General features: G+C 43.6%; 1 protein-coding gene across 2 annotated transcripts in view; it reads left to right on the forward strand.

Moving 5' to 3' along the window:
* LOC124718952 (myosin light chain 1) overlaps positions 1-23,172 on the forward strand; it is a 69,749-nt gene that overhangs the window by 30,583 nt on the left and 15,994 nt on the right. For both annotated transcript variants that reach the window (XR_007005951.1, XM_047244620.1), the window contains exon 3: positions 13,633-13,773. Coding sequence is in view for 1 of the 2 variants with exons in the window: in XM_047244620.1 (XP_047100576.1) it covers positions 13,633-13,773 (141 nt within the window). In the remaining variant the exon portion in view is untranslated. The remainder of the gene's footprint in view (positions 1-13,632; positions 13,774-23,172) is intronic.

Raw genomic sequence — 23,172 nt, forward strand, 5'->3', positions numbered from 1 at the left:
AACAAAGCGACTGACAGTCGAGTAGGGAAACCTGGCTCGCAGCTTCGAGGAGGCGACGCGAGGCTCCGGCGGCAGCAGCAGCTGGCAGCTGTTCCGAGTACGCCCACACCTCCCCCGTCAGCGTGCAGAACTGAGTTCGCTTTCTAGGATCGCAGCTGTCGTATTACTTCCCTAAGCAGTTTCACAGTTAGCCTCGCACACTCCGTAAAACAAACATACCTTACTGAGAAACAAAGCATACAACAGCCCGTCTCAACAGCCGGCTAACCTGTGCCACCGTCCACCCTCCCACTCCAGCTCGACTGGCAGGGGCAACAAATATTCCATTACCAGTATTTGGGATAATTATTGACCGAAATCTGAAAATTAAATTGCTCTCCTAACCTACCCATTAAGAGGTATATCCTTACAGTAAATAAACAAATGCCGTCTGGATCACTTCTTTTCACAAATTGCACTTGTGCGGCTCCAGACCTGAAGGTGATGTACCACGCAGACTGAAACCGGTAGTCAGTAATAAAAGAAGTGATCCGAACGATGCTTGTTTATTTATTATACCAAAAGAAATCACGGTTTCCTACGAAACGGCGTTAAGGGTTTCCGTTTGAGAGCGTTGCCGTAGCGTATACGTAAAGTAGCGCGATTCCTGTGTGGGTATGTGAGCAGCGCCGACGAATCAGTGTGGCATCCGTGTCTCTCCGACGCGCGTTCCGTAAATGCAGAAACGTGAACTACGGCGACGCTACTGCCAAGTTACTCACAAGTTACTCCAGCTCGAGCACCCGCCGCATAGTGCTGAACTCTCCCAGTGCGATTATCACGCCTTCGTTCCATTAAAAATGCCTCGAAGGGTCGACGACTCCTGTCGGACGAGGCAGTTGCGAACTTCTTCACGCAGCAGGACTCAGTGTTCTACCAAACGGGTATCTTCAACCTGGTGCATCGGTGCGATGGTCGGCTCAATAATAACGCCAATTTTCCCTGGTTGGCACACCGATTCTCATTATGCGGCCTTCCAACGGAAACTTTTCTATCGCAACTTACACATTCGGTGAAAGTTTAGCATCAGGCACGATTTTTAATTTCTTACTACTAACTCACACTTTGAAGACCATATCCACATATACCACTGCAGGTACCACCAAAATTATATCGTTCTAAACACGTGGCTCACGAGATATCGCATCATCATAAACATTTAGATGCGAGGAAAGTCAGCTTTTGCTTAAAATGAAGCGGAAATTTCTCAGATTACAGCCGTCGAGAGATTGATAATCAGAACACTCTGCAACTTCCAACAAAGGTTAAACCAAATTTCGAAACTTTTCTGAACTTTTTCTCATTTATGTGCTTAGTAATCAGTCTTTTGAAGCTGTTTTAAAAGTGGGAGCTGAATTCTTTGAAGAGTCAGGGGTGCTGGGTTTACTGGCTGTGTCACAGACGGTAATTGTCGGCAGCTGATTGATAACCGAGAGCCGAGGTAACAGAGCGATGCACACGACACAAGGCGTCACCAAACTCGAGCCCTGCAACTGTGCCAGCTCTCCCGTGAACAACTAGTGGTCTTTTGAGAAGCGTCAGAGTTCACCGCCAAGAGCGCAGAACAATACTTGTCTATTACGAGCAGTTACAGTCTTCAGACACTCGTCAGGTACCTTGTATTCCAAAAGAGAGAATACACGAACTCCATTTCACATTTCATGAATTATCAAAAAGTTCAAATATCTCTAAGCACTATGGGACTTAACATCTAAGGTCATCAGTCCCCTAAACTTAGAACTACTTAAACCTAACTAACCTAAGGACATCACCACACATCCATGCCCGAGGCTGGATTCGTACCTGCGACCGTAACAGCCGCGTAGTTCCGGACTGAAGCGCCTAGAACAGCTCGGCCACCGCGGCCGGACATGTATTATCATCAGGTATCCTATATACCAAAGAAGATAATACAAGAAATTCATTTGATATTTCACGTTCATCTCCCTCGGTGTACAGGATACCTGATGATAGTCTGAAGACCGAAACTGCTTGTAACAGAGAAGTATTTATCATCAGCTCTTGACGGTGAACTATATATTTTAAAAATATTTACGAGCTGTGGTGCACCGCCTTGAGAAAGCCAGCCGTCACTCACTTTGTTACTCAGGTCCAGGTGTGGAGCAACGCTGTGGCTCGCAGTGCCCGCGCCGCGCCACGCCACGCTGTGTCCCCGCCGCCTACTGGTGCACCTGCCAACCCGCCTGTGCTCTCCGCACCGTGTTACTCCGAGCGTGCGTGCGACGGTCGAGTTGACGGCTGCTTTGCGAAAATACCCATTGAAATGACGTTATAGTCGCCATATTTTTTACGACGTACGTTGTTTGTTGGCCAAAGCCGACGAGTAGTATCGCAAATTTCTCTTTATCCAAATTATGCAACCAGAAAGCACTGTATTCCGTTTCCAGAAAACGAGCGAAATACTCGTTGACCATGAGCCCAAATGAAAAATTGCAGTACTTGTTGTTAAAACTCGTTCTATGATGTAAAGAATTTTCCTGACACAAGCACCGCATAAGGGAATCGGTGTTTAGTTAAGACCCATAGGAAGACGTTTTTGATTCGTGCGAAGAATTCTTTGAAGTGTTAAACACTTCTCGCTCGACTCTTGAGCATTAGTCCTGCGGTGACGATTCGTGTTCAACTGGAGAGTCTTTCGCTTCTCACAGGTTTGTTTCGCTGACAGGTTTGTTTCGTTCAAAGATTTGTTTCGTTAGCGTGGGAGCACCATGGAAACTCTCAGCGAGCTGTTGTTACAGACGTCAGAGCAAGGGCTCTGCGCCCCATGGCGTGGGTTACTCCTAAAACCAGGCGTAGAGTAGCGAAGTACTGCCTGCATCGGCGCCCCGAGTTAAAGCGCGGGGCAGTGGGTGCTTCTTGCCATAACCTGTATTAAACTGTTCCACGCAAGGAAGATGTTTGCGAAGAATAGGTGTTTCTAAGAACATGCACCGGCTGCTATTATTCATTTTCCCTATGAAAGAAATACACTAAGGCAGAATTGATGGGAAAAAAATACAGCTCTGATTTTCTCTTTTAAGTTGACTTTTCCGAACTACACGAATATTACATTTAAAACCCCTGCCAACAATGGAAGTATATATCTACAACTAAATTCCACAAGCTATGATACGGTCTGTGGTGGAGGATATTATAATTTTCCTCCTTTTCTCCCGCCATCGTCATTTCGTGAGACGGATTTGGAAAGGAAGTAACATGTTGGTTGACTCTTGCTGAAACACAAGTTCCGCCATAAAATGTCAACGCACTACAAAGGGAAACATTGTCACAATGCTGTCAAAAGAACAATTTCCTTTTTGCGAAACTGTTCGAGGCTGTAAGCACACCTCTGCGTGGCAGCAAACGCTTATGTGCGATGTTCTGCTAAGCTTTTCTCGCAACTGAACTTGCTGCAGATGGTGGTCTATGTTAGAAATTGGCTGATTCTGCACGCGTCGGTGATAATGCTTTTTGACATTGTCGACTTGAACGCGCTGTTTGGAATTCTCAGGATAGCAGGATAAAGTACAGGAAGCGAAAGGGTGCTTACAACTTGCACAGAAGTCAGGCCGAGTCCAAGGACTTGAGCGGGACCCAGCAGTTGACGAGCGAATGAGATGTGGTGAAATAATATCCCTTATGTTATTCAGTCTGTACAGTAAACAAAACGAGCAGGAAACTAAAAATGTGACTGAAGTCACGGAGAAGAAATGAAAACTTGCCGAAGACATCGTAATTCGGTTAGAGGTGGCAAAGGAGTCGGAAGATCAGTTCAGCACAATGGATAGTGTCTCGAAATAAAGTTATATGATGAACATCAAAAAAAGGCCGAAGAAGAGGGTAGGTAAAATGCACACTGGCAAAAGCGAGAAAAATCACTTCTGAGAAAGATAAATTTATTGACATCGAGTAAAAATTTAGGTGTTAGGGTGTCTTTTCTGAAGTGATATGAAGGAAAAAGCTATCTCGGTTGTCGTGTTAAATTTTTTTATTGCCTCCCAATAGTCTTGCCTGAAGGTATTTGTCTGGTGTGTCGCCTCTTATGGAAGCGAGACACTGACGACAGGCAGTTCAGAGAAGAAAAAAATATAAGCTTTCGGATTGTGATGATATAGTTGACAACTGAAAGCAAGGGGAAACAACAGCCGCAATTTTTCGCGAGGGCATGCAGCTTTACTGTATGGTTAAATGATCCTGTCCACTTGGGTAAAATATTCCGGAGGTAAAATAATTCGGAACTCCGGGCGGGCACTACTCAGGAGGACGTCGTTATCAGGAGAAAGAAAACTGGCGTTCTACGAATCGGAGCGTGGAATGTCAGATCCCTTAATCGGGCAGGTAGGCTACAAAATTTAAAAAGGGAAATGGATAGGTTAAAGTTAGATATAGTGGGAATTAGTGAAGTTCGGTGGCAGGAGGAACAAGATTTCTGGTCAGGTGAATACAGGGTTATAAATACAAAATCAAATAGGGTTAATACAGTAGTTTTAATAATGAATAAAAAATGGGAGTGCGGGTATGTTACTACAAACAGCATAGTGAACGCATTAATGTGGCCAAGATAGACACGAAGCCCATGCCTACCACAGTAGTATCAGTTTATATACCAATTATCTACGCAGATAACGAAGAGATTGATGAAATGTATGATGAGATAAAAGAAATTATTCAGATAATGAATGGAGACGCAAATTTAATAGTCATGGGAGACTGGAATTCGATAGTAGGAAAAGGAAGAGAGGGAATCGTAGTGGGTGAATATGGAATGGGGATAAGAAAGAGGAAGCCGCCTGGTAGAATTTTGCACAGAGCATAACTTAATCATAGCTAACACTTGGTTCAAGAATCATGAAAGAAGGTTGTATACATGGAAGAGGCCTGGAGATACTGGACGGTTTCAGATAGATTATATAATGGTAAGACAGAGATTTAGGAACCATGTTTTAAATTTTAAGGCATTTCCAGGCGCATATGTGGACTCTGACCACAATCTATTGGTTGCCAACTGTGGACTAAAACTGAAGAAATTGCAAAAAGGTGGGAATTTAAGGAGATGGGACCTGGATAAACTGACTAAACCAGAGGTTGTTCAGAGTTTCAGGGAGAGCATAAGGGAACAATTGACTGGAATGGGGGGAAAGAAATACGGCAGAAGAAGAATGGGTAGCTTTGACAGATGAAATAGTGAAGGCAGCAGAGGATCAAGTAGGTAAAAATACGAGGGCTAGTAGAAATCCTTGGGTAACAGAAGAAATATTGAATTTAATTGATGAAAGGAGAAAATATAAAAATGCAGTAAATGAAGCAGGCAAAAAGGAATACAAACGTTTCAAAAATGAGATCGACAGGAAGTGCAAAATGGCTAAGCAGGCATGGCTAGAGGCCAAATGTAAGGATGTAGAGGCTTATCTCACTAGGGGTAAGATACATACTGCCTACAGGAAAATTAAAGAGACCTTTGGAGAAAAGAGAGCCACTTGTATGAATATCAAGAGCTCAGATGGAAACCCAGTTCTAAGCAAAGAAGGGAAAGCAGAAAGGTGAAAGGAGTATACAGAGGGTCTATACAAGGGCGAGGTACTTGGGGGGCAATATTATGGAAATGGAAAAGGATGTAGATGAAGATGAAATGGGAGATATGATACTGCGTGAAGAGTTTGACAGAGCACTGAAAGACCTAAGACGAAACAAGGCCCTGGGAGTAGACAACATTCCATTAGAACTACTGACAGCCTTGGGAGAGTCAGCCCTGACAAAATTCTACCATCTGGTAAGCAAGATGTATGAGACAGGCGAAATACCTTCAGACTTCAAGAAGAAAGCAGGTTTTGACAGATGTGAAAATTACCGAACTATCAATTTATTAAGTCACAGCTGCAAAATACTAACGCGAATTCTTTACAGATGGATGGAAAAACTGGTAGAACCCGACCTCGGGGAAGATCAGTTTGGATTCCGTAGAAGTATTGGAATACGTGAGGTAATACTGACCGTACGACTTATCTTAGAAGAAAGATTAAGAAAATGCAAACCTGCGTTTCTAGCTTTTGTAGACTTAGAGAAAGCTTTTGACAATGTTGACTGGAATACTCTCTTTCAAATTCTGAAGGTGGTAGGGGTCAAATACCGTGAGCCAAAGGCTATTTACAGTTTGTACAGAAACTAGATGGTAGTTATAAGAGTCGAGGGGCATGAAAGGAAAGCAGTGGTTTGGAAGGGAGTGAGACAGGGTTGTAGCCTTTCCCCGATGTTATTCAATCTGTATATTGAGCAATTAGTAAAGGAAACAAAAGAAAAATTCGGAGTGGGAATTAAAATCCATGGAGAAGAAATAAAAGCTTCGAGATTCGCCAATGACATTGTAATTTTGTCAGCGACAGCAAAGGACCTGGAAGATCAGTTGAACGGAATGGACAGTGTCTTGAAAGGAGGATATAAGATGAACATCAACAAAAGCAAAACGAGGATAATGGAATGTGGTCGAGTTACCTCGGGTGATGCTGAGGGAATTAGATTAGGAAATGAGACACTTAAGGTAGTAAAGGAGTTTTGCTATTTGGGGAGCAAAATAGCTGATGATGGTCAAAGTAGAGAGGATATAAAATGTAGACTGGCAATGGCAAGGAAAGCGTTTCTGAAGAACAGAAATTTGTTTACATCGAGTATAGATTTAAGTGCTAGGAAGTCGTTCCTGAAAGTATTTGTATTGGGTGTAGTCACGTGTGGAAGTGAAACATGGATGATAAATAGTTTAGACAAGAAGAGAATAGAAGCTTTTGAAATGTGGTGCTACAGAAGAATGCTGAAGATTAGATGGGTAGATGATATAACTAATGAGGAGGTATTGAATAGGATTGGGGAGAAGAGGAGTTTGTGGCACAACTTGACTAGAAGAAGGGATCGGTTGGTAGGACATGTTCTGAGGTATCAAGGGATCGCCAATTTAGTGCTGGAGGGCAGAGTGGAGGGTAAAAACCGTAGAGGGAGACCAAATGAGAAATACAGCAGATTCAGAAGGATGTAGGATGCAGTAGGTACTGGGAGATGAAGAAGCTTTGCACAGGATAGAGTAGCATGGAGAGCTGCATCAAATCAGTCTTCGGACTGAAGACCACAACAACAACAACAACGTTTGACACCTGAAGATTAGATAGATGGATCGGACAATCGGTCAACACGTACCGTCTTGTATCCGTTACTAGAAAAGACACTTGTGACACAACTTGTCTAAAACAAGTTATCGGTTGATAGGGACAAATCCTACACAACGAGGAATTGGTAATGGAAAGAAGCGTGAGAAATGGAAATTGGTGGGCGAGGCCGAGGAAGCAGGCCGAGATGGATGCAGGCTGCATTAGTTGTGCACAGGTGGTGAGACTCGCACAGTGCTGCGTCGTCAGGCCAATCTGCGGACTGAACACCGCCACAGCAACGACACTAAAAGCCATCTCATGTTCCGTTTGACCGTATCAGCGCTTTGTAAGTCGCGTCGATACGTACTGGTGCCTCTGCGAAGTTTGCTCGTGCAGGTGGAGCACTGACTGCGTGCTTTACACGACCACACACTGAAATACCGCGCGAGTCCTAGTAGTGTGAGTGTGAGGCCCACTGCAGGGGTGACGCAGTGTACTGCCCAAGATTCCTCGAGCGATGAGTTCAATAGTGCACCAAGATTAAGGTGGAGCTACCCGGAGAATTATCCTGTTCCTACACGGAGAACGCATTGTCTGTCCACAGCTGCAGCGTTACACAGTTTTCCAGCTTCTCGTGTTACTGTGTGTTCTGCCACGCGCATAAAGGGGTCGATAAGTGTAACAGAGAGACGCCACGAAATGCACCAGCTTTCAATGAGTAAAGCAAAGGCTGTGCGATAAAGCAGGGACTCTCGGCGTCTCGATATCGATCTTATGCGAGGCTGGACTCAGATTGGAGAGAATACGGTTCGAATCCCATCCAGGTACACATATTTAGGTTTTCCATTCTCTTCACAACTCGTTTAAGTCCTACGTCGTACAAATGTCGATATCATTCTTATAACACGCTTCGTATTATGAAACTACTATCCCTGCTGTTTCAGTTCCCCAAGAAACTGACTTCGTAACTCATTACCGAATGGGACTGTGCAAAGTAGTTCGTTCCTCTTTAAATCACCTACAGCAGTAATCTCGCGTAATGCAAACGTAGCTGAACCGAGCTACTTCATTAATTTTTGGCAGTAGGTTTTCCAGTTGAGGTTGTCACTTTCCACTTGTTTTTCGTAGTTGAAGAAACTTATTTTTATAGCTTGTGGTATTCCTTGAGAAACGTACCGAGGATTGACGGCGAGTCTCGTTTCTCGCGGAGGCGAGTGTGGGAGGTGACGACCCGTGCCTAAGGATCGCGTCGAGTGGGCGGGGCGGCGGAATTCCGCGCGGCCTCGCGGCCCCCCGCCACGCCGCAGAGCAGAGCAGAGCAGCGCAGAGCAGCTCTCGCGGCCAGGAATAGCGGCCGCCTTATAAGCCTCGCCGCTATTCCCGGCGCGACGCCGTGACGCAGGCGGCGCTGCCGACGCCGACGTCGACGCGCCATGGCCCGGCCCGGCGCGCCGCTTCTACTGTTACAGCAGCGCCGGCGCCAGCGAGGCCGCCTCGCCTCGCCCCAATTCCAGCTGACGTTGACGTTAGTGATGGAAAAAACCGACCGGTTAAAATCGCCGCCGCTATTTTAGTTCCGAATAACAGGTATTTTTCGGTATTTTTTGGTCTCGGTTATAACAAGTGTTTTCTTTTTAATTTTTCCTTGATAACCGGGTAAAACACCGAAATACCAATTAGGCATGGCAAGTGCGCAAAAATTTTTCGTTTTTTTTTTTTTTAAAAAAAAGGGTAATTTTTATTCGTAAAACACATTTTTTTGAAAAATTGCGGTATTATAGTAAATGCGAAAAGCGATCAGTGTTATTTAAATAACAATGCCGACAGAAACGAGGGTATCAATGGTAAACCATTACTGAGACAGAATTGTCCCTGTTGCTGTGTCCTGACTTAAGGTACGCGTGGACGTGCAGCGTGCGAGACTTGTCCCCACCGGGTCTGTACTGTAGTTTCTCGTTGTCGTCGCCGGACACATGTTGCATTGCAGAATGACAGCGACTCTAAACTGGAAACACGTTTACGAAGTGACTTTGCGATGGAAGATTAAAGTTTTGTCTGCCATTTGTATCGAGTAATAAAAGAGCAAGTAAATTATAGCGAGGGCAATAAATTTAAAACCTAGCAATTCATTAACTGATGTGCTGCCTGTGTCTACATGATGTGCATCTATCTTTTTGTAATCCTCGAAAACGAGCAAGTTAACACGAAAAACAGTTCTTCGATCTTAGTTTTCACCCTTTATCACTGACTATTCGTAATGTCCAAATAGACGTATTATCCCCGATTACAACATGATTTTTGAGCAAAAGTTCACATATTAGTCGGTAGTATTCAACCACTTATCGCTTTTAGAGCAACGAAACTTTCTTTATATCTTGAAACTAAGACAGCCAAAATTTTTCAATCTTTTCTTTTAAATTTCTACGTGTAGTACATAAAATAATAGGAATAAAACCCCGAAAATTGGTTATTTCAAAAACCGGTTGTTTTGAGCTGTTTTAACAATTCGGCTAAACTGGCGTTGAAAAAGACCGGTATAACCGGAAACCGGTTGTTTCAGCGATAACCGCCGTCCCTATTTCACGTGGACGAGGAATCCAGCCACATGAGGCACCGCCCGCGTCACACGGAACGTGTTGGTTAACGTGATTTGCGACTGGGCGCTCTCCAGTGGCACGCGAACCGCACAGGTTGTTTATTAAAATGGACGCGCGTAAAGTCCTACGTTAGCTCCTTTAAAACGCAATTTCCTCCCTTCTCCAATTACAAGAGGCGCTCGATAAACAATGCAACAATTTTTTTCTGAAGGCAGGTTCCAATACACCACATTATTCCCCACAATCCTATTTTGTAACATCACTTAATGCAACAACCTTACGCCGCCCTAGTGGGAGGGTCCGTGTGCTCTCTACTGCTCGACGTCGGAGCCAACGTCTCGGTGCTTCCCATCATCCACGTACTCCTTCCGGCAGGGCGCCATCCTTCATTGGGTCAAATAGATGGAAGTCGGAAGGTGCGAGATCCGGGCTGTAGCGTGAATGAGGAAGAACAATCCAATGATATTCTGTAAGCTCCTCTCGGATGCGCAGACTTGTATGAGGCCTTAGGTTGTCATGGAAAAGGAGAAGTTGAGCACTGAGGTATTTGTAATCCGTCCATCACCTCGAATGAGAATGTCCGCACGTTACAACATTGTATGTGCGGACGGCTGGTACACGGGAGATCGGAGAGGTTTGCAGGACCTTGTTGCAATGACGACAGATACCTCGCTCAACGACTCATCGTGCTGTTGTCTCCGTAGACATTCTGCAAGCGTCTATGAATATCTGCGACGCTATGATTTTCCGCCAAAAGAAAATCAAGAACACACCTCCGTTACAGATGCCATTTTGAAGGCTATTTATAGCATTGCCACATATCGGAGCTTTATGAAACTACAGGGCTTGAAGTGGGAATATTCCACGATGTCGCACAACAAATTCCGCATTTTTTCAACCAGAATTGGGCGAGAACAAAGAAGTGTTGCATTACTTACTTAACACCTCTCGTAGTAGTCGTTTTTATGTCTGTAGTATACATAAACAAATTAGAGCGAGGTGGCGCAGTGGTTAGCATACTGGAATCGCATTCGGGAGGATGACGGTTCAAACCCGGCTATCCAGACTTAGGTTTTCCGTGATTTCCCTAAGTCGCTCTAGACAAATTCCGGGATGGTCCCTTTGAAAGGGCACGGCCGATTTCCTTCCCCATCCTTGACATCATCCGAGCTTGTGCTAATGACAGCGATGTCGACGGGACGTTAAACCCAACCTTCCTTGCTTTATAAATAAAAAAAATTTGGTACCCATGAGCATATCATAAGGCAAAAATGTTCCATTTCCAGTCAGTAAAGACATCAGCTTATAAAAGTGCACAAAACCGAACAAATTCTCTCCTGAGAAAGCATGCACTTATATTTACACAACATCGAATATTAAGGAAAGTATTTATATTAAGTTAATAAGGAAGTCCCACAATCTTTTAGAAAACGCGAAGGTGACTAAAAACTTTTTGGATACAGCAAAACATGAATCACCGTGGTAGCTTGTCAGCTCTACCCACTACGCTATACTGAACTTTTTTTGTATGGCCCCTCTATTTATATTACGATCTCGTGGAGACTTTAGTCGCCAGTATCTTATCAACTGACATTTAATTATGAAACAAATCCTACATCGAACAACGCGTTTTTTTATGAATCTTCAGTGCACTGTTGCTTCAAAATGATACACTTCTGTAACACGCAATTTATAGTAGGAAAATTCTTTAACTACCAATACGACATTTCCTGTGATTTCATTACAGCAAATCGTAGCCATAACGACGCATTTTCGGGTGATCCTCAATGTGCTCGTGCTTTGCAATGGCATAGGCCTATGTTCATAGGACATAAAATCCATCAAATAGGGGCTTCAAACTGAAAAGACTGAATCCACTATGGCGTCTCCCAAGTTCTGCCTATAAGGCAGAGAGCATTCTTTGATCTAACGTTCCCAAAATACAGCAGGATTGCACGTGTGGCAATGGCTGCTCAAAGCGAAATATCAGGAAGTAACGTCACGAAAGTATTACAGCTTGACGCCAACGTCAGCCAACTCGTCCTGCGTGAAGAAGGGCTACCGGTAAGGCAGCTGTGACAGTGGGTTCCACCAGCTACCGACATCGACCGAAGACGACCGATCTTTCCAAATCAGTGCGCCAGTACGCACGCATTCTCAGTGCATTATATCTCCTCATCCCGAACACACAGACTTCAGGCGGTGGTTGACGGAATTTCAGTCTGTTTTCTTTAGTCGAATCGTGCCACGTTCCCACGCGCGAAACTTGGATTGTGAGGAATTTTTAAGTTTAGTACACGAAAGGAGAAGTTTGTAACATCCTGAGGATGAGAAATACAGCAAGTGGAATACGACTCGGAATCTGTGGTCTGAAATCTCTACTTTATTGGGAACCAGAAGTTTCGAACAACTTAAAAATTTAATAATAATCAATTGTACGTTATCTTACCTTACGTTAGGTATGTTCTAAGGGTGTCTAGACGTTTCAGCTTCATGTCTGCACTTACGGCATCATGTTATCTGCAATACAGGTAAAATCTGTATCGGAAATTTTAGACCTAGATTATAAGCTCAAAAAATTGTGTGTTCGAATCAGTTTTGATGCCTAAATCTTCAAAGTATTTTATTCTTAGATTTATGTTTGTCTTTCACACGTATGCTGAATGACAGTCATTGAAGGTTAACTGACATATTCTGTTTTGCTGAATTTATTTGAAGCTGTCCAGAATGCAGTCACTCTTTTTAACGCCACCAAGAATCGTCTCGAACATGTAACAGAACATTTATCTCTTCTATAAGCGTAACGCTTCTCTGGTCATTCCAGTAACTGAGGAAAGAGTGTACAGTACACGTCAGTTCTTTTCGAGGCGGATGTAGCCCACTTCCATTCATCTCCCGTTGTTTTAATAGCAAAAGCCACAATACAGCACTCGTCTCCGAGCACAGAGGTGTCGTGGTATCCACTCCGCCCAAGGAAGTTACAACAGATTCTAACCTCCTCGACACAGTAGACTGACCAACAAGATGGGAAGCACTGTGACCTATCGGCCGACGGCGTCTGGAGACCGTTGTCAGTGCTGGAGTGATATCCTTTGTACCAATTAGGAAACAATGGTCGTCCAACTTTCGCTTTTCTTGAATGACATGCTGAAAGTCGCGTATCTCGGCGCAGTATCTGTTTTCTTTCGAAAAGTATTTGACACGGTACCACTCCAATTACCGAAACTACTGTCATATTGGGTATTAAATTTCTTTCCATTAGAATTCGCAACATCAGAAATAGCCTTTGTGCGTTTAGTATCTGCCTGTATCACTATTATTATTATTATTATTATTATTATTATTATTATAGGGGTAGCAGTAGAAGTACTAGTACTGCTAGTATTAACTGTACTAGTTCTTAGGCAGTGCTATTTATTCACATTCTTTCCACAAACGCTAAAATATTTTAATTATATTAGTGCTATTTTATTACTATGTACTGTATTAAAGTTATCTTATTTCTTAGGTAACTACAATCTAAAAGAGGATAGTATGTGTGAAACCATGTTCCAGTGTAAGAGATGATCTGAACACCCTAATCTAATAAGCTTAAATGAATAAATAAGTAAATATTTTCCTATCTTCTTAATAAATAAAGTGTTAATTTTAAAATTTTCAGTTTCCTAATTAATTTTATGGTTACAAGTATTTAAAGTTGCAAGTTAAACGAGAAGAAGCCAAATACGCTTCATTATCTACACATGGACAATACTGTGAAAATACGACCTGTCTTAATAGCTAGGTTGCAAGTTACTTGTAATAAGGCCAGGCGCGACATTCGGGGTAGTGACCCGCGCGCATCGCGCTGTTCCGTGTTGCAGGGGCGAACTTCGCCTTCTCCGTCTACGACTTCGACGGAAGCGGCACCGTCGACGCCATCTACCTGGGCGACCTCCTGCGCGCCCTCAACCTCAACCCCACCCTGGCCATCGTCGAGAAGATGGGCGGCACCAAGAAGAAGAGTAAGTAACCAAAAGTCTTCAGTCACCAAACTAAAGCACATCTCAAACGCCTGTTATCGCGGGCGCTGATGACCTCGCCACTAATTATCAAAATCACCACCACCACCTATTTTGCTGATTGGCCTAACTGTGGGCGTGACAGAAACGGTAAGGCAGTGCAGATGTATGAGGGGCAGTCGCGAGCAGATTCAGGTTGCGCTGCACTGCCGTGACGCATCGTTCCATTAAACCTTCCACTTCCTGGTATAGAGACACTTATTTCTTGTTTTTCACTCCTACAAAAAGTGTTCAATTTACAATGGTGCAAGATGTTCGAAATTCTCAGGAAAATAGCTATAAGCTATGACCGGGTGATTATAATTGAAGTGCATATACTTACGTAGCTCCAGTGGGGGCTGTAATTATCGTAGGTATGCAGATGCATTAATGTGAAACTGATTTACACTAGAGAAAATTCAGTACCAGGTGCACATCTGGCGCCGTGCGGTATCTCGTCCACATCTCCAGTGCTCACATTCAACAAATTGTGTATGCAGTGGTTAAGCATACAATCAACATTATGCTTTTTTCACTTGTTTGACCTTTTCTACCCACGCCCCGATCCTAATCCATTACATAAGGAAACATTTCTTTTTTGCACACTCAGCGCCAGATTTCTACATGGTGGGCGAAACTGGAAGTAATTTTTTTCCAGCGTAAATCGGTTCCGCATTAAAGCATTAGGATATCTACCAAGTTTCGCTGCCATACGATAATTACAGCCCACACTGGAGCTCTGTGAATAGTTGCGCTTTAATTACAGGGTGTTTCAAAAATGACCGGTATATTTGAAACGGCAATAAAAACTAAACGAGCAGCGATAGAAATACACCGTTTGTTGCAATATGCTTGGGACAACAGTACATTTTCAGGCAGACAAACTTTCGAAATTACAGTAGTTACAATTTTCAACAACAGATGGCGCTGCGGTATGGGAAACTCTATAGTACGATACTTTCCACATATCCACCATGCGTAGCAATAATATGGCGTAGTCTCTGAATGAAATTACCCGAAACCTTTGACAACGTGTCTGGCGGAATGGCTTCACATGCAGATGAGATGTACTGCTTCAACTGTTCAATTGTTTCTGGATTCTGGCGGTACACCTGGTCTTTCAAGTGTCCCCACAGAAAGAAGTCACAGGGGTTCATGTCTGGCGAATAGGGAGGCCAATCCACGCCGCCTCCTGTTCCACGCCGCCTCCTGTATGTTTCGGATAGCCCAAAGCAAAATCACACGATCATAGAAATATTCATTCAGGAAATTAAAGACGTCGGCCGTGCGATGTGGCCGGGCACCATCTTGCATAAACCACGAGGTGTTCGCAGTGTCGTCTAAGGCAGTTTGTACCGCCACAAATTCACGAAGAATGTCCAGATAGCGTGATGAAGTAATCGTTTCGGATCTGAAAAATGGGCCAATGATTCCTTTGGAAGAAATGGCTGCCCAGACCAGTACTTTTTGAGGATGCAGGGACGATGGGACTGCAACATGGGGCTTTTTGGTTCCCCATATGCGCCAGTTCTGTTATTGACGAAGCCATCCAGGTAAAAATAAGCTTCGTCAGTAAACCAAATGCTGCCCAATATCGCCGTCATCAATCCGGTGCACTATATCGTTAGCGAATGTCTCTCGTGCAGCAATGGTAGCGGCGCTGAGGGGTTGCCGCGTTTGAATTTTGTATGGATAGAGGTGTAAACTCTGGCGCATGAGACGATACGTGGACGTTGGCGTCATTTGGACCGCAGCTGCAACACGGCGAACGGAAACCCGAGGCCGCTGTTGGATCACCTGCTGCACTAGCTGCGCGTTGCCCTCTGTGGTTGCCGTACGCGGTCGCCCTACCTTTCCAGCACGTTCATCCGTCACGTTCCCAGTCCGTTGAAATTTTTCAAACAGATCCTTTATTGTATCGCTTTTCGGTCCTTTGGTTACATTAAACCTCTGTTGAAAACTTCGTCTTGTTGCAACAACACTGTGTTCTAGGCGGTGGAATTCCAACACCAGAAAAATCCTCTTTTCTAAGGAATAAACCATGTTGTCTACAGCACACTTGCACGTTGTGAACAGCACACGCTTACAGCAGAAAGACGACGTACAGAATGGCGCACCCACAGACTGTGCTGTCTTCTATACCTTTCACATCACCTGCAGCGCCATCTGTTGTTGAAAATTGTAACTACTGTAATTTCGAAAGTTTGTCCGCCTGAAAATGTACTGTTGTCCCAAGCATATTGCAACAAACGGTGAATTTCTATCGCTGCTCGTTTAGTTTTTATTGCCGTTTCAAATATACCGGTCATTTTTGAAACACCCTGTATAAACACCGGTACAATGTATACAAGAACCAAGAGAGAAGAATAAGAGTGGAGGGCCAAGAAATAAGTACTCTCGTTAGAAATGGTACAGGGCAGGGACGCAGTCTTTCACTCCTACTGTTCAAAGCATACATTATAACAATACCTCCACTAACAGTTAATTGGTTCAAAATTATCACCTCGCGCACTCAAAGTATGATCTTTTTATTGCGCAACTAAAAGGTCTTTAATGTGGCAGGTATTGCTACATCAATTGATTACAGTCACTGAAGAAAATTAACAATAATATCACTTATCTCGTATTTGTAATCCAACGACGATCTCGCTCTGGCTTTGGTTCGTAATTAAAAATGTTGTCTAGGTGACGTGACTGTCGCTGGTGCGAAAGGCACTCGGATGTTAATTACGCCGACTTGGAGAGCTTACGGAGACAATCTTTCAGGATTACTTTGATGATTTATGTTTTTCACTGCAATGTGCTTCATACTTTTTTAAACAATGGTCACTCGAAAATAATTCTTGACACTCACTTTTCACAAAAATTCACATTTATTAAACTTTTTATACTTTCGCATGTTCAAGACATTACTTCATCATACAATTTCGCAGCCGTTACTGCTCTTAATAAAACTCACATTTTTCATTGTCCGCAACTCAGACTCATCTTTTCATTTCCAACACAAAGTCAAGACTTCATATTCAACAGACAAACCTGACTACCCTGTACGCTTCCGCGCCAAAAAAAATCCCAAACCAGCATCAAAGCTAACAATAAGTACAAAGATATTCACACTAGATATTATATCGATTTCAATATCTCAAAATATCGACGTACACACATATAAAAATGAAACCAAATTTGAATAGAGTGAAAAATATGAGACATTACGCAGAAAAATATTCATTAATCTATGGTATCGAAAAACAGGGTTAGCGGGTGGTAATGGTTACGCAAATAAAGAACCATTACAACATCGAAGAAACAATTATGGAAATAAAAGAAAGACTGAGAAGTGGTATTAAAATTCGCGGTGCAAGGATGCCAATGGTACGATTCGACTTCTGTTCAGTGGAATGAAGTCTAACGACCAGACACTGTGGATTTAGAGCAAACCAAACAGAGGCGAAAGTAATGAGGAATGGCATAAAATGAGATAACCGATAAACTTCACAAACAACTTGGGGATCGCGAACTAGATGAATTCAAAAAATTATGCTACGTTGGAAGCAAAAAAGACGTGACGGAAGAAGCAAGGAGGGTATAAGAAGCAGAATATAACAGACAAAGAGACCGTTCCTTGCCAAATCAAGTTTCTTAGTACCCTAGCGAACATTCGAGGAACGAATTTCTGAGAATGTACGTTTAGATCACATAGTTGTATGAAAGTGAGTCTTGGACTCTGGGAAACACGAAAAAGACGAGTCGAAGCGTTTGAGATTTGGTTGGCAATGTGGGCTGATACGATAAGAAGGAGCTCGTCCGCAGATTTGGCGAAGAAAGGCGTATGTGGACAACATAGACAAGGAGAAGAGGTCAGAATGAAGGAAAGGTGTTATACCATAACGGAATAAGTTCCACGGAACTAGAGGGAGCTGTGGGAGGGGGGCGGGGGGACAGCGACTGGAAATGAACCTGCTAGTCTGAGATGGGATGAGTAGGAGGGGAAGCTGTGGCGGGCTGCATCAGACCAGCCAGAGACGCCGTCCTTAGGAGAATCTCTCGTTATGCCAAGTCAGCCTATACAGAGAAACTGTAAGGAGTGTATTTTGCGTTTGGTACGGCTTTACGCTGATCGGCAATGGAAAGCTAATCGCGATGTTGTTGGAAGCAGTGAGACTTAAAGGTATGTGTTGTTCTGTGCTGTGGGCTGAGAAGGAACTGGAAACTCGAAATGGAAAAATACTGAAAGTCCCAAAATTGGATTTTTTTTCCCCTGTAGACCGACACACCTTTCACTGACCTACAAATTGAGTTTTTGGAAAGAAAGGGACCTACTGGCCATGCCTGATTTTCTTGAAGCGAAATACAGCGATTTTTATTTCTCGTTGTGTCACTATTCAGTACTGCATTCTGTGTTACTGTTCAACAATAAGCGAGGTGATGCTGTAACCTCGCTTGGAAATGAAGCATGGCACGTACATATTTACCTAAATTTTCATTTATATACTTTCGTTATTATAAACTGTTCGCCTCCATAGCTGAGTGGTCAGCAGGCGAGAGGCCCGGATTCGTCTCCTCGCCGGATCGGAGTTCTTTCCGCTCGACGACAGGGTGTTGTGTTGTCGTCATCATCGTTTCACGCTCATCGACACCCAAGTCATCGAGGACTTGCACCAGGTGACCGTTCTACCTAACGGGAGGTCCTTGCCACATACACATTTCATTTCAATCCTGAACTTGTTAAACTTTTGCAACACTGGTTCTGTCACACGTTACAAATGATAGTTTCATATCATAATTTGCGTTCCTTCGAATAAATTGGTTTGTAATGTGACTCTATAACGGTTCGTCTCTGTTTTCTTACATTTGGCATTTCGCACATTCAAAATTTTCCAACTCCGGTCTAGTTACGAAAATGCCTAGCTTCTGCCTCAGCATAAAGTCGCGATCCTAATATACGAGTAAACGGGCTAAGCGTCGAGACGGATTGTAAAATAAGTGTCAGTCTGAAGAACTAAGTTTCTCCTTCGAATGCGAAAATATTTTGTCGACACCGACATACGCAGGGAGAAACGGTCGTCACCATCATCATCATCATCATCATCATCATCATAAAATAAGGGAAAATCAGAATTCGCACGGAAAGATATAGGTGTTCGTTTCCTCTGCGCGCTGTTCGAGATGGAATAATAGAGAATTATTGTGAAGGTCCATGAACCCAGGCACTGAAAATGATTTGCAGAGTATCTGTGTAGGTGTAGATGTTTTCCCTGGGTGTCAGTTACCCCTAGTCAGATCATTGCATCGAGACTCCAGCATTAGCACGTGATGCAAAGCAGTGGGAGTCACACACACACTCTGTGAGACGAATTGATGTACAAAGCCGGCGGCTTCCAGCAACGGCAATCCCAGCTCTAGCGTCTCTCGTATCGCTTTTTGTTTCGCTAATTAGTTATTCATTCGCCAGTCGAGCTGGAACTTAATCGGGGCGTGCAAGGACACTTTAACAGATGTTGCAAATTTACCGACGCTTAACTGAAGCAAAGAACAAGAGCTAACAATCATGCTCGAAGCAAGGAAAAAAAAATTCCTCGTTCACATATTAAGGGCGTTTTACTTGCCATCAATAATCAAGTTTATTAGTAATTGTTTTCCTGATATGGATTTTTGCGAGAGATTGATGGGAAGATCCCACTGTTGTCTTTAGAAGTCTCCAGATCAGTGATTCCATTCGCGACAATTTATAGGTATGAAAGTGAATAAAGTGTGTTAGAAGCAATCAGTAACGGCCGTCTCATTGGCTCAATATTTCTCGACTTAATGAAATAGAAAGAGAGAGGTGTGAGTTTATTTGTTTTAATATTGACTAAATAGAATGTGCGTCTGTAAAGTTTGGTTACTGGCCTCAGATACAGGAAACAAGGGTTACAAACAAAATACCTTTACTGGCTTTCTGCGTCATCACCCTTTAGCTACATCACACTTCTGACATCGGTTATATAGCTGATGGAATTTGTCAGCAAACGCTTCTTGTGGAATCGCTCGAAGCACCGTGTTCTTGGATATGCGCGTCGTTACAGCAGAGATCCCGTGCTACCAGTACGATCTGGAGGAAAAGGGACACTCGGTGTCGTGGTGTCCGCCGTCTATCTCGTGTGGTAATTCGTGATGGCTCGAGCCCTTGCTGTCAAAAAGACGCCCGTCATCGACTTAGTCTTGGGTTTTGTCAGCCGGCAGACGACGAACACCGCTGTGGCAAGGTCTCCGGATCGTATCGGTAGCGCCAGCTTTCGTCTCCCGTAATTATCCGAGCTTGCAATGACGTGTGGCCGCGGTGCATCGGGCGATGCCACAAAGAAGCGTTTGCTGACAGTTCAGATTCCAGCAACTTTACAGACGATGTCTTAAGTGTTCTGTAGCAACACTCATCACTTTGAACACCTTGTAACTTTTGATTCCTTTATTTTCTGAGACCATTCCGCACACTTTTCAGACACATCTTGTATTACTTATCTTCTTGTAATTTTAAAAACATGAGTGTCAATTTTTTCCACTCTGAAGTGTAGCTAAGTGTTGAACTTCGTTAGGCGTTTCTCGTTCTGAGGTACTGGTTATCAGAAAGGTTGGGAACCACTGCACCGCTATCTCCATAACCATAAACTGAAACCATTCTTTTTTTCTGAACACTCCTCCGGAAGGGTGTAAGGAGCATAACGCGTTTGGTCTACAAAGTACCCAGTACATACATATCGAAACAGAAGCACAACGTGCTTGTCATGCTCTCTGTGCGGTGATCGGCAAGCTCTATTGGAAGTTGATTCCGATCCTGAGAACAGATATTCGACTATCTGAAGGAGCTCTTGAGGTCAACTGACAGCGCACTTGGTCTTCCCAGTGTACGGAATCAGAATAAAAACACTCGCCGCGTCAAACAAGAATAAGAATTCTGCGACATGGCTCGTCTTGGTCACGAAGGTGGACGCACAGCTTGAGGCGGACTCGCAGCTTGTTGGCACTTCTCACAACATATCATTCCTAGAGGCGAAACAAGAATTAAATGGTAAAAACGCCAGCACCGACTGACAGTCACTTTCTCACCAAACTACACTGTTTAGTATCCTGCACTTACAGAAATCTATAGAAACTGTCTCTATTCTGTGTTGGCCATTGATTATGTTGTAAGAATCGAGTGTTCCCTTCACGAAGTAGTCTCTTACTCTGTGCATCATGCAACACAAAAGTCTCGCATCTTACTTGCAGTAAGGTTGATGTATAGTAATAGAAAGTGGAAATCTCAAATAAATTCATATTGCACTGCCCGACAGGAAAGTGCCCCACCGAGGAGATATGGTCGAATGTCAATGTAACTTCGTACATGTATTCGCACAAAATGACTAAGAGTTGCAATTTATCTGTGAAAGGTAGAACGATCACCAGAATGGATTGGTGGTGTTTAGTGTTGTTACCAGATATGGTAGAATAAGAGACGTCAACAGCGTGAGATGTAGAGCGATCATTGTAAAGGACACGAGCATGCTGTGTACTCGTGTGAGACAGGTTTAGCAGCATCTGACAGAGTACGAAAGGAGCTTTTTGTGGGTCTCCTCTTTGCCAGAGGGTCGGGCCGTGCAGTACCCATATTTGTGGGGCATTCCTACGTGACAGTGACCAAATGTTGGACTGTATGGGAATATAAGGGTAGATATACTCGTCATCAAGATTCTGGTTGACCACCAGAAGGGAGGGTCGCCGTTTTGTGCCCCGAACACACATCGCAGCCCCTTCACAACTGCCACTGCCATCCGAGAACAACATTCTGTCATCCCAGACAAACTAGGGAATTGTCGCGCCACGCATACACTGCCGCTAACACCAACGGCGCCGTAATTCGAGCAGCGATGAATCGCGGTTATGCACTGCCACGGATGACCACCGTCAGCGACCTGGGGAGAGGTCCCTTTCTTCCAATGTTTCGGCGAGGCACGTCGGTCTTAGTCCTGAAGTCGTGCCGTGCGGAGCCATCGGGTACAATTTCAGGTGAGGACGTGTGGCGATTGAGGGAACTCTCATGGCACAGCAGTGCGTCACGGACATCGTGCGTTCTCGTGTGTTACTTCTAATATGGCAGTATTGTGGTGTCATTTTTCAGCAGGACAATGCCCAAAAACACACGGAATGTGCCTGTATGAACTGTCTGGGCGATTTTCAAGTACTCTGGTGGCCATCTAGATCCCCACATCAGGCTCCGACAGAACGTGTGTGGAGTCAGTCAGGACGTCAGCACTGTCCAGGGTGGGCATCGAGGTGCACTTCCAACACTTGCAGGCCGAGGCAACAGAATCAATGAGAGCACTCGCGCCAGAGGGCGGGTGCAAGGTCGTACTGATGTGTGGGCTCATTACTGCCAAGTTCTCCTCAGATCGCAGAAATAACATCACATACACTCTCAATCAGAGAAGTTTCATTCCTTCCCTTTTGGGTGCTTCACATTTTTTTTGTCAGGCGATTTGTGCTTCCTTCCCTCCGTGGTTATCTTTAACATATTCCCTTTTTGTTATAGTTCATAAATTGAAGTGAGATTAGACCAACTGTTTCGCTGAAACGGTCGCAATAAATGCAGATGCCTTGCTGTAATCCGAACCAAATCAATCAGCAGTCACAAGAAAGTGCCTCAGAAACATTTTGTAGTCGTAATGAATGGCGGAAGACTGTTCAAAGAAGGAAAAATGTAACACAAAAATTTAGGCTTATACGTGTAATGTGTACGTTTTTTGTCTGGTAAGCCAATTTTGGGGTGAAATTAAAGTCCTTAAATGAAGAGTTCTCAGAAGGATGACACAACATTATGTCATAAAATATTTGGGGAGGAAAGAAACGTAAATGTAATTATGTTTCGCTGAGGCGTATCTTCGGCGATGCACTCTCATACGTTTATCACTCAAGTGGATATCGCTTTCAGCTTTTATAGGCGTTACCTAGAAAGCGCAAACGGGATGTCCTACTGCTCTCTATAGAAACAATGTGTGAATAATAATTATGCTTACTCCATCTATGCACCAATAGTGCTTTCTTGTAAAGTATTTAAAAATTATGTTACAGTACATAACATAGCTTCATACAGTATTGCAAAACAGTCCTTCAAAGTAGTGTGTTCAGTTAACGATTTAACAATTGTAAATTGTAAAGGACGAGGTGTACAGGGAACCTGATCCTAATTTAAAATTTAACCTATTTTATGATACTTTTGTGAGTATATTTGGAAACAGTTTCCCTAAGAAAACAGTTAAACGTAATTGTAAGAAACTGTAGTTTACTAAAGAGATGAAAATATCCTGGAAATATAAAAGGGTATCCAGAAACAGTCAAACATTATAAAAA

This window comes from Schistocerca piceifrons, chromosome 10 (genome assembly GCF_021461385.2).
Source record: "Schistocerca piceifrons isolate TAMUIC-IGC-003096 chromosome 10, iqSchPice1.1, whole genome shotgun sequence".
Taxonomy (NCBI): domain Eukaryota; kingdom Metazoa; phylum Arthropoda; class Insecta; order Orthoptera; family Acrididae; genus Schistocerca; species Schistocerca piceifrons.